The sequence below is a fragment of the Phocoena phocoena genome, chromosome 15 (genome assembly GCF_963924675.1).
Source record: "Phocoena phocoena chromosome 15, mPhoPho1.1, whole genome shotgun sequence".
NCBI lineage: Eukaryota > Metazoa > Chordata > Mammalia > Artiodactyla > Phocoenidae > Phocoena > Phocoena phocoena.
Genome location: NC_089233.1, coordinates 71,295,350 through 71,308,530, shown reverse-complemented (window position 1 = coordinate 71,308,530; position 13,181 = coordinate 71,295,350). Strand labels below are relative to the sequence as shown.

General features: G+C 49.2%; 1 protein-coding gene across 2 annotated transcripts in view; it reads right to left on the bottom strand.

The window, feature by feature from the left end:
- The window catches only part of L3MBTL1 (L3MBTL histone methyl-lysine binding protein 1), a 29,550-nt gene extending 17,724 nt beyond the window's left edge, over nt 1-11,826 (bottom strand). Inside the window, exons 1-8 of one of the 2 annotated variants that reach the window (XM_065891812.1) lie at nt 11,691-11,826; nt 11,293-11,519; nt 10,819-10,960; nt 10,355-10,505; nt 10,087-10,222; nt 9,328-9,412; nt 1,091-1,179; nt 493-597 (exon numbers count right to left, since the gene is read on the bottom strand). In XM_065891812.1, coding sequence (XP_065747884.1) covers nt 493-597; nt 1,091-1,179; nt 9,328-9,412; nt 10,087-10,222; nt 10,355-10,505; nt 10,819-10,960; nt 11,293-11,519; nt 11,691-11,826 — 1,071 coding nt within the window. Of the gene's footprint in view, nt 1-492; nt 598-1,090; nt 1,180-9,327; nt 9,413-10,086; nt 10,223-10,354; nt 10,506-10,818; nt 11,008-11,292; nt 11,520-11,690 lie in introns of those variants that run through there. The other variant, XM_065891813.1, reaches the window with a different exon arrangement.
- Nucleotides 11,827-13,181: the final 1,355 nt, after the last annotated feature.

Genomic DNA, 13,181 nt, shown 5'->3' with positions numbered 1-13,181 from the left:
CGGCTCCTTGAGCACGGCGCCCTTGAACGTGGCATTCCATGCCTCAGTGCTTCCGCTCGCTTTGCCTCTTGTGCCTGGAACATCCTATTCATTCACAACTCATCTCTCGAGACTCAGCAATGGAGGCCCTTCCTCTCTGAAGCCGCTCCTGTCCCCTCAGTGCCCCCCTGCTCACATCTGTCATCACCCCTGTGGGCTGTGGCCGTTTATCTGGCTGATTCCCACACAACGGTGAGCTCCTAAGAGGACAAGGACCTTGTTGGACTCGTGCCACCATCCCCGCCCTCAGGAGCGCTCCTCCTCGGTAACATCACCACCCCGACCCTTCGCCTGCCTTTTGTCCTATTTTTAGCTTTCTGCGCCTTCCCCTCCCCTTTCTGAGGGCAGTGCAGTGCCCCCCTCATCTGAGTTCGGGCCCTCCGTGCCCCTGGCTGGCTCCTTCAAGCCATCCTGAGAGGCATCACCAGGATGGGGGTGCCAGTCTCAGCTCACCTCAGCCACGGTGAGGATGAAGTACATGCTTGGGTGCTGAGGGTCAATGCCTTCCAACTTCATGCCCGGTTTGAAGCCATTCTTGTTATGAGTGACCACCTGGTACTGTCAACGCACAGATGGAAAAGGGCTCAGCTTCCCTCCAGCCTTACCCTTGCTTAGTGCGCTCGGGGCAAAGGAACTGCCTTTGGGCTCCACCCACCCAGTACTACCAAAGGGGTAACTTATTTGGAGATCTTTAGTGCAGGGATCCAAAGCAGGACCGACTAGCTCCTAGGTCCCTCGAACAATGGATTGCAGGGCTCTCTCTTACCCAAGTCATGGAAAGATCAGAATTGATTAGAAAGCACCAGAATTCAAAAGTCTGCAGGCCCAGTGATGGGTGAGCCTGGGTCCCACTTCCCTGTTTCTTCCCACCGAGGAAGCCCCTTACAGTGAGCCCTTTTCTACTCTGGGCCCCTAACGAGTCTTTCCACCTTCTATTCTGCAAGTCCTTTGAGGGATGTCAGACACAGAAAACACCAGAAGGCCTGAGTTTGGTGGTGAGTCCCTGGACTGGGAAGACAAGCTCTTCCTAGGAGGAAAGTATGTGACTCACATCCTGGAAGAGGCTGACGGGGGCAGTGACGGCCTTCTGTTCCTCAAGGTAGGATTCCCACGACCAGCCTTCCTTCTTCTCCCCTGAGGCTGTGGGCAGGAGACAGACAGGCTGACCCCTGGGCTGCTCCTCAAATACCATCTTCCAACCCAACTCTACCTTAACCTCCAAAACAAACTTTTGTCTGTGATTACGTGCTGCCCTCTGGTCCCACTCAGCCATGAGGTGCCGCACACAGCGGGCTGTACCAAATTCTGTCCGCCCCGTCCCACCCCAGCCCACTGTCAGCAAAAGCACTTCGGATTAGGGAGCGACTAACCGAGGTTAGAGTCTCAACCACAGAGGGACAAAGCTGCGTGACAAATCCTGAGCCAGAGGACTTAATCACAGCAACACCTAAGCTCACCGGGAAAGAAGAGGAAAAAGAGAGATGGGAGGAAAACATGCAATGAGGAAGAAACAGAAGAGACCACACAGAAAGAAGAAACCCCCTTTTCCCGATTCTTCTTCCTCTGAGCACTGACTGACAGGCTCACACAGAGACACAATGTATGTATGTGTGCTTGGCGTGCCCACAGAGTAGAGACTGATTACACACACACACACCAGACATACACACAGAGTGCACACAAACACACACTCACACACACGTACTTTGGTCAGAGCCTACAGCCCTCGGAGTCTCCAGGTCCTGGGGAGGGGGAGCTGAATCCCCCTGTGGGACCTTCAATTTAGCCTGAGATGGAGTCCTGGCCTCCAACACAGAGGCGAAACATCCTTTAAAGATGGGAAAAGCTAAAAAAAAAAGATGGGAAAAGCTGGCAACATGTAAGGTAAGCTCCCAACGTCAGCCTGAAAAAATTTGCCACAATCAATTCATATCGCTTGGGTGAATAGCTCCAGCTTCTTCTAGAAACTTCCGTGCCTCAATTTTGTCATCTGTCAAATGCAGATCGCTTTGTCTACCCGAGAGGGTCATCAGGAAGAGCAAGTGAGATGCTGTGAGTAAAAGATCCTTATGAGATACTGGATCCTTCCCAGGTCTCCACGAAGGCCGTCTGGTCTGGATTCTCGCTCTGCCTAGCTCTGGCTCGCTTGGTGATTGCTCTGGGTCATTCTGGTGTGGAGTGGTTTGTCACTCAGGAAGAAGCTTTTTCCTTAATTGGAACCTACATGGCTCCTAGGAGCTGCCTAAGTTCACCAGTCACTCCACTGAATCTTGAGATCCCAACCATCTAACCCAGATGGGCCAAAGCAGGTATTTTCTTCACCAACAGATCAACTAAGCCAGGAAACTCTGAGACCTACACCGACACAGCAACCTAGAGCACTGCTCTTCCAACTCCCCTTTGTCCAGAGTGAAACCTGGGTCGCCCCTTAGAATAGCGGTCCCCAACCTTTTTGGCACCAGGGACCGGGTTTCGTGGAAGAGTTTTTCCATGGAGGGGGGTAGGGGCGATGGTTCAGGTGGTAATGTGAGCGATGGGGGGGGGGTAAGGGGAGCGGCAGATGAAGCTTCGCTCGCTTGCCTGCCATTCACCTCCTGCTCTGCAGCCCAGTTCCTAGCAGGCCGAAGACCGGACCGGGGGTTGAGAACCCCTGCCTTAGAACACATCACCCACTACGGTCCCTCAAGAAACTCTCACTGTTCCCATTCGGTCCTCATCTGGACTTACGGTGTAGGGGGAGGGGCAGGGAGGAGACTTCAGGATGCCAGGCTTAGCATCACCTTGCTGTTTCTGGCCACTGGCATTCCACATCATCCTGCATAATACCTGTTTTTTCAAATCACCAGTACTATTTACCAATCCCTTTACAGCACCCAGTTCTCTGTGGATGACATCTAGCTTTTTGTCTCACTCTTCCCAAACTATAACACAAGCCAAGGAGCTGATTAGCTGTCAGATTCCTCATCTCAGGCACCTCGGCCCCGCCTCGGCTCTTTCATTCCAAGTTCATTTCTCTTTAGCCATACTCCAACATGGCCAAGCTCTAAGCCCCTCATGCCATAGTAGAGACCTCTGACATCTTCACCTGCCATCCCTCACACTCCCATCCTTACCCTCCCATCCTCCCCGCCACTTCCCTCCCTGGGCCTTTATTACCTGGATTCTCTCATAGTCATAACGCATCTTTACAGTTTACCATCGCCCACCACTTCCTTCTACCTCAACCATTCCTTTTATCATGTAGGGGTACCTCCCATGCACCATGTCTGGTGCCAGAAACTGGGGGTACAGGGATGGTTCAGAGACTTCATATACGTGGTCCCCTTTAATCCTAACATTGTCTGGACATGATAGGCAGGGCTGGTAGTAATCCTTTTCACAGATGAGAAAAGAGATTAAACGTAATCCACTAGAGAGAGGCCTGACCACTAAACCTTTTAGTAATGACTAGACTCCCTCGCTGACCAAGCCTCCAGCCTCCTCCAGTTTCCTGCATCCTTTTTCCATGGTGAACAACTGGCTGAAACTTTAGGTAAATCCCCAAGCTCAAGTAAGTCCCAAAGCTCCCGTGCATGTTTGTATAGTTTGTGTACCATACATAGGTGCCCAGCCAAGAGGGTGAATGGGGGCTGAAATCTAGCGTGGCTCCTTGCCAGGCGACGTGGCTTAGTCTGCTATGAAGACAGGTTGCCTTTTTCTAATTGGTCTGTTCTGAAGGGGCACCTTTTTATAATTTGCACAAAGGCACCATATAGGCTGGCTGTAGCACCAATCCTCCCTTGATTTCCAGAAATGCTCCTTTGCTTATTTCTGCTCCCTTAGACTAGATGCCCCTGGCTAGCATTTTCTTAGCAAGGTCAGGCTGTCCAAAACCAAACTCGCAACTTCTCTGCCAAAGCTTCTGCCCCTCTCAGTATTCTCTATCCTAGTCAACAGCACCACACCATTCATCCAGTCATGCAAGCTGGAAGCTTGGAAGGGATCCTTTACATTTCTTTTTTTACTCCCCAGGATTCTTTAGTGCCTGAGTCCTACTGATGCCAACTCCTAGCTATCTCTTGACTATATCTCCACTTCTCCATGTTCTCTGTCCTTCTTGTTTTGAACCTAGTCCTAGAGCCTCTTAATTTACTGTGCCTAAAACTCAGTCTGTTGCCAGAATATCTCTAAAATAAAAATTAGTTTGTTATTTTTTTGCTTTGAGGTCCTCAACGGCTTTGGATTTCCAATCAAAAACCAAAAATCCAAATACACATACAAACCCCCTAGTGAACTAGCCTCATCCTGCATTTCCATGCCTCTGTGCCTTTGCACATGCTGATCCCTCTGTCTCAGAGATTCTGTCACCACCCTGTCCCATCCTCCTATCTTTTTCTCATCCTTCAAGACCCAGCCATATCTCTGGCACCTAGCATAGGGCTTTTTTCTTTTTTTTTTTTTTCCGGTACGTGGGCCTCTCAAAGCTGGGAAAAAAAAGAAACAGAGAGAAGGCACACGTAATAATAGGAGAAATTTTAAAAGGGATATCACTACATATCCTGCAGACTTCAAAAAGATAAAGGGATATTATGAAGAACTTTAACATTCTTTTGACGAATTCCCTTCGTAATCACCCAGTCTTAAGCCTACTTCTACACACTAAGGAAATTGCTCTCTTGAGTCACCAGGGCCACAATCCAATGATCTTGTCTTATTACTCAACTCTCTTGATCTCCATGTGCTACCAACCACCTGTTCCATCTCAGCATTTCCTTCTTGCTGTACTTTCTTGGCTGTATCTTCCGCCTCTTCTACTTCCATTACCAGTTTTTCTTTCTCCCACCCTAACCCTGCTCATTAATGGTGGATCCCTAGAAATCAATATAGTACTTCCCTCCCATCTTCTCTCTGGAAGCTTCTTCAGCATGGCTTCAGCTTTTCAGTAGATAATTCCCAAATGAATGGTTCTAGCCAGACCTTCCACTGGAAGGTCAACAGGAAAGACAAAAAAATGTAAAGAGAAGAACAGAACACCATGGTTCAAGAACAACCGATGACAAGCAGTCATCAGGATGCCACCATTGGCTGGCTCTTTTCATTTTAAATTGCTACAGATACATCTCTGTATTTATCTACTTCTTATAGAGCATGGTTAGCCAATTCATAATCAGTTCATTTTAAGACAGAATGCTTAATGAAGAGCCTGTCACTTGTGTTCCAAAAGTATAAGGGATCTATGCCTGGGAATACCAGACTCAAGAGGTTGGGCTCCATAATGCTGTGCTCTACTGTTTATCCAGCCCTCAGTTTCTACGGAGTATAAATGGACTCTTTTCAAAGTCTAATGAAAGCCATGGGCCACCTCCCCAGGAAAATGAGCAATTCACAGAATTTTGCATGTAAATTTAAGAGGGCACTGCTGCAAGCGGCATACTGATCAATGTCTTGTACTGAATCATACACTTATATTCTCAACTTGTTCCCCAACTCTGCATGGCACTCCTTGTATTTTGATAGGAAACGTGTTTCTTATAACCAATTTGAAAACGGCAAGGATCTGAATAAATATTTCTCCAAAGAGAATATATAAATGGCCAACAAGCATATGAAAAGATGTTCAACATCATTAGCCATCAGGGAAATGCAAATCAAAACCACAAGGAGAGGAACTTCCCCGGTGGTGCAGTGGTTAAGAATCTGCCTGCCAAAGCAGGGGACATGGTTCAAGCTCTGGTCCGGGAAGATCCCACATACCACGGAGCAAGTAAACCCGTGCACTGCAATTACTGAGCCTGTGCTCTAGAGCCTGTGAGCCACAACTACTGAGCCCACGTGCCACAACTACTGAAGCCCACGCACCTAGAGCCCGTGTTCCGCAACAAGAGAAGCCACCGCAATGAGAAGCCCACGCAATGCAATGAAGAGTAGCCCCCACTCACTGCAACTAGAGAAAGCCTGCGTGCGACAACGAAGACCCAACACAGCCAAAAACAAACAAACAAATAAATAAATAAATTTATTTAAAAAAAGAACACACAAAGAGATACCACTCCATACCCACTATGATGGCTATAATCAAGAAGACAGTTAGTAACAAGGCTTGGTGAGAATGTGGATAAACTGGAACCCTTATATGCTACTGGTGGGTATATAAAATGGTACAGCCACTTTGGAACACAGACTAGTAGTTCCTTAAAAGGCCCAACATAGGGTTACCATATGACCCAGCAATTCCACTCCTAGGTATATACCCAAGAGAAATGAACACTTATGTCCAGACAAAACTTGCACACAGATGTTCATATCAGCATTATTCATAATAGCCCCAAAGTGGAAACAACCCACATATATTCATCAATTGATAAATAAAGTGTGATCTATCCATACAATATTGTTCAGCAATGAAACAGAGATGGAAAGAAAAGGGAAGAAGTACTGATGCGTGCTACAACACGGATAAACCATGAGAACACTGTGCTAAGCGAAAGAAGCCAGTCACAGAGGACCACATGTTATATGATCCCATTTATATGAAATGCCCAGAATAGGCAAATCCATATATACAGAAAATAGATTGGTGGTTGCCTACGGCTGGATGGGAATTGGTGGTTTGGGGGGAATGTCAATTAATGGGTACGGGGTTTCTCTTTGGAGTGATGAAAATGTTTTAAAATTGATTGTGATAATGGCTATACAACTCTGTGAATCAACTAAAAACCACTGAATTGTACACTTCAAATGAGTGGACTATATGGTATGTGAATTATATCTCTCTAAACCTATTAAAAAGTTGTTTCTTGGGAGTGCCCTGGTGGCCTAATGGTTAGGATTCCTAGCTTTCACTGCCATGGCCCAGTTCGATCCCTGGTCGGGGAACTGAGATCCCACAAGGCGTGCATCGTGGCAAAAAAAAAAAGCTGTTTCTTGTAAAAATATGTATAAAGCACTAACTGTAAAAAAATGGATATGTTAGACATCATCAAAATGAAAACTTTCTATTCCTCAAAAGACATCATTCAGAAGAAAACAAAAAAGCTAGCCAAAAACTGGGAGAAAATATTTGTAATATATACATCTGACAAAGGACTTGTATCCAGAATAAAGAATTAATGACAATTAATTCAAATAATTAAGACAATAACTCAATTCAAAATGGGTAAAAATATATGTCTAAAGTAACTATAAGGAAATAGAACAGGATTTCTCTGAACCTGAAAAGGCTATAATAACAAGTTGACCCCAAAGAGTGCCACTGCAGATACTTGACCTGGATGTGGGCAGGATGAGAGATGAAATGAGAATATCAGTAACTGTTAAAATTATCAGAATAGCTATTAACGACTATATAAATTATTAAGACTTTTGCAATGGTGTGTTAGAAAATGATGCTTCATTGGACTTCCCTGGTGGTGCAGTGGTTAAGAATCTGCCTGCCAATGTAGGGGACATGGGTTTGAGCCCTGGTCCGGGAAGATCCCACATGCCATGGAACAATTAAGCCCGCGAGCCACAACTACTGAAGCCTGCGCACCTAGAGCCCGTGCTCCACAACAAGAGAAGACACAGCAATGAGAAGCCCACGCACCGCAACAAAGAGTAGCCCCTGCTCGCCGCAACTAGAGAAAGCCCGCAGGCAGCAACAAAGACCCAAAGCAGCCAAAAAATAAATAAATTTAAAAAAAGAAAATGATGCTTCACACAAAACAATCGAAAAGGTGAAGGAGATATATGGGAGAGAAGGCTGAGTGTGTGTACATGAGTTACATGGTTCTAACTCTTAAACTATTGGAACATTCCATCAGGACTAGATACGTCAGGTCTGTAGAACATGAATCCAATAGGGTAGCCATCAAACTACCAAATAGAATGTAGATAAAATACAGATTATCCTCACACACAGGACATGCAAGCAGCCCTGCCACCTCCACCTCTACCCCAAAATTCTTCTCCCAAAAGATCCCAAAAATGAGTGGAAAAAGATTTTAGCCATAAATGCAAACTTCTGTCTACTGACAAAGTTTCTTCCCTTGAAAAAAGGCGGAAGGGAGAAAATATCCAGAAACAAATGCCACACTAATGTTCACAGTTGAGATGGTGAAATGTATGAATCAAAAGATAACTTTAGACTGGTCAACGGGAGCCAGCTAAAAAAATGCTGGTTTAAGAATGTATTTCTGGGGAGGGAATTCCCTGGAGATCCAGTGGTTAGGACTCTGTGCTCTCACTGCCGATGGCCCAGCTTCGATACCTGGTCAGGGAACTAAGATCCCACAAGCCACACAGTGCGGCCCCAAAAAACAAAAAAAGAATGTATTTCCTTAAGAAAGATAGAGCAGTTGAGCCAACAGCAGTTAGACACTAACTCCTTCCTCTATTTAAGACTTAAGATGCCATAAACCAATGAGAGCTAAGACTTTGGCTTCTGATGTGACAGCCTCGGGTGAAAGAGAGAGCGGTGAAAATCTGGTTTGGCTAAGATGGGCAAAATATGGAATAGGCACTATAGAGTTCAGAGCCCTGGACACAGACTGCACTCTTCTGTATGGCACTGGATCCATCAAGGCAGAATGATGCCCTAGAACTGACCTTGCTCTCTGGTTCTCTCTGGGACAGGAAAGACAGTGACTCATGCAACTGAGCCATGGTCCAAGAGGAAGCACCAACATACAACTCCTCCATTCATCCACTGAACAAACACATTTATTGACAGTGTACTCCACACCAGCCTCTGGACTAAGGACCAGGGATACAAATGCTTAGTAGAAGAAGATTCGGTTTTGAGGGAGGAAGACAGACATTGCTCCCCAGTATCTAGGTGATTATAAGTGTGATAAACGTTACTTGGCTCCAGTTGGCTGTTGTCACATGGCAATGTGGAGATGGTAATGGAGAAGACCTGAGGGCCAGAGCTAACTATGAATGACCTTCGTTCCATTTTTCTTAGAACTGAAGGGTCAGAATGGGGGCCCAAATAGCAAGGTCAGACCAATGACCACTACGGACTTGCTCACACCACCACATGGTGCCATTAAAGGCTGCTCAAATCTTTGGATATTGTGAGGCCTACTCACAACTGGATAAACAAACACATGATATAAGCCCCAAGAACACACATATACTGATGCACAAACCAAAAACACCGTCTCTCTCTCTCTCTCTCTCTCTCTCATTCTCTCTGTCACACACATGCTAACTTATGGTTATCTGTATATGTACAACACACTATCACAATGGTAACCCACACTCCCAGCCTCACACTTCCGAAGGTGTATACACACATGAATATAATATATACACGGGCCATCATACCAGGCTGGCTGCTGTTCCACTCCTCACTTTCTGGGGTGCTAGTGGTGGGCTGTCCCTCTGAATCCTTTCCTTCTTCCTGCTTCTCCTGTGGAAGGCAAGCCAGATCCCAGCTTCCTGTCCTCATGGATTGGCGTGAAGCCTCAGCCTCTATTCCTGGCCCCTGCCTAGCTCTCTGGTCACATGGTGCTCTTCCCCAAACAGATGGATATTCTTCTAGGCTACCAGCAGGAACACAGCTCTGGCAGACAGTCCCTTACCACATGGGCAGAGACTCACATTAGCACACCCCCCCTAGTTACACAGCCTGACTACAACTGTCCTCATTCCCAGGTGGGGAAACTGAGGACACAAATACTTGCCCTGTGCCAATTTTGCCTGCCCAGTGGAACTTTCATGCTCTGTCTTTTCCAGCTTCTCTGCAACTAGAGCCCTGTGCTCCCTGGCCTCTGGCTCAGAGATGGGGCTCCAGTGATGAAGCTTTCCATCTGCCTGCACATCTACTTGGTTACTGATTCATGTCAATGTGACTTAGCCCTGCCACTAGACTGAGATGGGAGCTCTAGAAAAACAGGAGAGCGGTTTATTTATTTCCCTCCAACCAAGTACAGGATCTGACTCAGGGTGGGACCCCAAAATATGATGAGTGAGTCACTATGTGTCTTCTCTAGCCCAGCCCCACGATCTGGATTAATGGAGGGGATAGTGGAATTGAGGTATAGCCTCTAGCCTCCCCCTCCCCTCCCCATGCCCTCTTCCTACCATGGCCTCCGGCTCCGAATCCTCCTCAGATAGGCTCTGATATTCCCTATGCTTCCTTTTCTTCATGGGTTTGAGGAGCTCAGAAGCGCTGGTGCAGGAGTTGTTCTGGCCTGAAGAGTTCTCCACTATGACTGACCTGAGGGAGGGGCAGCCTGAGGGAAAGAACTACCCACCCTGCACCATCCACACCCTCTCCTAAGCCCTGAACAGGCGTGGGGCTTTGAGGCCCGCAGGCAGAGAAGAAGAGGTGAATTCCCTCCCCCCTTACCGCTCCTGGAACAGCTGGGGGCAGCCATCATTGGAGGCACCAGGATCTGGACCAGCGCCTTGCTGAGGCCCACACGCCTGGCATTGGCAGGTGCCATCATCCTCTGGCGGTTCCTGAGGGTTATCTTCTGGAGGGTCCTGGGGGACGTCTTCTGCAGGGGGCCAAAAGGGTCTCAGGCCTCCCACCCATCACTTCCACTCTCAGGCTCCGCCCACCTCGGAGCCCACGCTTGGCCTCCCCTTTGGTCCCCCCACCTTGGGCTCCCCTACTGGATAGCCCCATCTACTTCCCCTCCCACCCCACCCCACAGCCTTCTCCGCCCCAAGACCGACCCGCGGGCGTGGGCACACCTGCTGGCATCCGGGCCACGCCCCCTCGGGCCACGCCCCTGGCCTTGGCTCCTCAGGGAGTTCAGGGCTCCCCCTACTCCCACAGGGGCCCAGCTTCGGGCCTTGGGCTCCTACCCGGCTGTTGGGGGCCCGCATCGCCACCTCCCGCCAGGGCCTCGCCATCTTCGTACTCGGCCACGCCTTCCCGCCGCAGCTCGGGGCTTGGGGGCTGCTCCGCTCCTACCATGTTCGGCGGTGAGTATTCGCTTATCTGAAACTGGAGTGCGGAGGGTCAGAGGACCACGGCTCCTGTACTGGCCCTTGACCCACCCCTAGTCAGCATGGTCCCTCTCCAGCCGCCTCACTGCAAGCCACGCCCCCGGAATCCATTCCCCATAAGCCACGCCCCTAGGGCTCCGCAAATGTCTCGTTTGGGGAGGTCTGCACTCCAAGCCACGCCCCCAGAGTCCCTCACTCCAAGTCCCACCCCCAGAATCCTTCCTCTCGGCCAGCTTCCACACCTTCCGCCTCAGGCCCCGCCTCCAGGCCCGCAGGCCCCGCCCCGCAGCTGCGGCTCGCTGGACCCCCCCAATCCTCACAGATACTGACCCGCAGGCCACTTCTAGAAGGCGGGGCCGCGGCCTCGGTCCACTCCAGGAGCCGCACTGTGCTGGCGCTGGGGCTGGCCGCCGGCCCAGCGCTTAACTGTGGCAGAACGGTGGCGGTGACAGGTACGCTGCCAGCCACTCGTTCTGAGGTGCCCACATGGATCTGCTCCCGCGGAAAGCAGGACACATCCAGGGCACTGCTGGGCAGACCAAGGGTGGCCGAGCTGGCTGCGAACAGATACACGGACAGACACGACACAGATGAGCCTGGTGGCCCTGCCCCAATCTGGCCATGCATGTGTGCAGGCAGGTGAGAAGTATCATCTCCTCCCCAGGACCCACACCTGCTTGGGCAGGTATGTGGGTGCTTCTCTTCCCCAGACCCCTGGCTATGCCCACCTGGAATGATAAAGGCAGCAGCGGGCAGGTGAGAGCCTGAACCTGGGCTGTCTCTGGCCACCAGGTGCACGCTGACCTCCCCTGTGGAGGGTCCCTTCAGTGTCCTCAGCATCTCTATTTCAGCATGCCCCTCCATCCTGGTAGGCCTACAAAAGGAACGCAGCCCCCAAGGTGATCAGGGAGGTAAGAGGCCTCCTTGAGGAGGAGCTGCCCACCCACAGAGAAAAGCCTCAGTGCTGAGGGGAGTAGGGTGTTTTAGGAGCCCAGCATCAAGTTTGGCTCCTGGCTCTATCCAGGTCACTCAGGTGAGGGCTCTGGCCAGGCCCTGCACCTCCCCCAGTCTCTGTAAGATGGGCATGTGTGAGGGTGCTTTGTAAACTGACGTGCACACTCTAGGGAGTCGCAGGCAGTGTGTTTCAGGCCAAGGTTCTGTCTGGCCAGCTGTCTCAGCCAGCTGTCTCATGGCACAGCCCAGGCCAAGTCCAAACTCCCCCTCTTTCTCAACCCCCACCTCCATCCCCAACAGAATCACTCCCTTCTCCCTCTGGGGATTCAGAGCCTTCAAGTACCAGATTCTCCTTCACTCATACACGTTCATTTTCCTGGGAGATGATCTTTCCTGTTCGTGTTCTTTTATGCCCCCTGTCCACCACTCCCTCCAATCCCAAGCACAGAGTAGGCACTCAAACATCTGTTGAAGAAATGTATGCATCTGAAGAGCAAAGAGGTAGTGTATGAGAACGCAGGCAGTGCATGATTTTGCTTTAATCAAGCCAGGGCAGCAGAGACATTCAATAAAGAGTTAGTTGAACAGGTAAGTTTATAAGAAAGAAGACCTAGTGACATAACAAATGGGCTTAATACCTATCATTTACTTAACTCCTAAAATGTGTCGGCCACTGTCCTAGATGCCCTCCCAGCACCGTCCAGTAGAATTTTCTGTGATGATGGAAATGTCCTATACCTATACTGTCCAACACAGTAGCCACTAGCCACATGAGGCTACTCAGCACTTGAAATGTGGCTCATATGTCTGAGGAACTGAATTGTAAATTTCGTTTAACTGTACTTAAATTTAAGTGGCTACCGGGGCTGGCCATAGCTATTGTTTAGCACAGAACGACTTTATACATTTTCTTTTTTTTTTTTTGGCTGCACAGCACGTGGGATCTTAGTTCCCCAACCAGGGTTCGAACCCGCCCCCCCCTGCAGTGGAAGCGAGAAGTCTTAACCGCTGGACCACCAGGGAAGTCCCTACATATTCTAATTAGCCTGTCACCTCCACCTCCAAAACACATCTCAGAGTCTGACCACTTCCCCCCATCTCCATCACCACCATGCTAGTCCCAACCACCATCAGCTCTCCTTGGACTTCTGAAATTGCCTCCTAATTCATCTCCCTGCTTCCTCTCCAGCCCCTGCTACAGTCTATTCTCCACTAAGAGCAACTTTAAAATTTTTCTTTTTTTTTTTTTTGCGGTACGTGGGCCT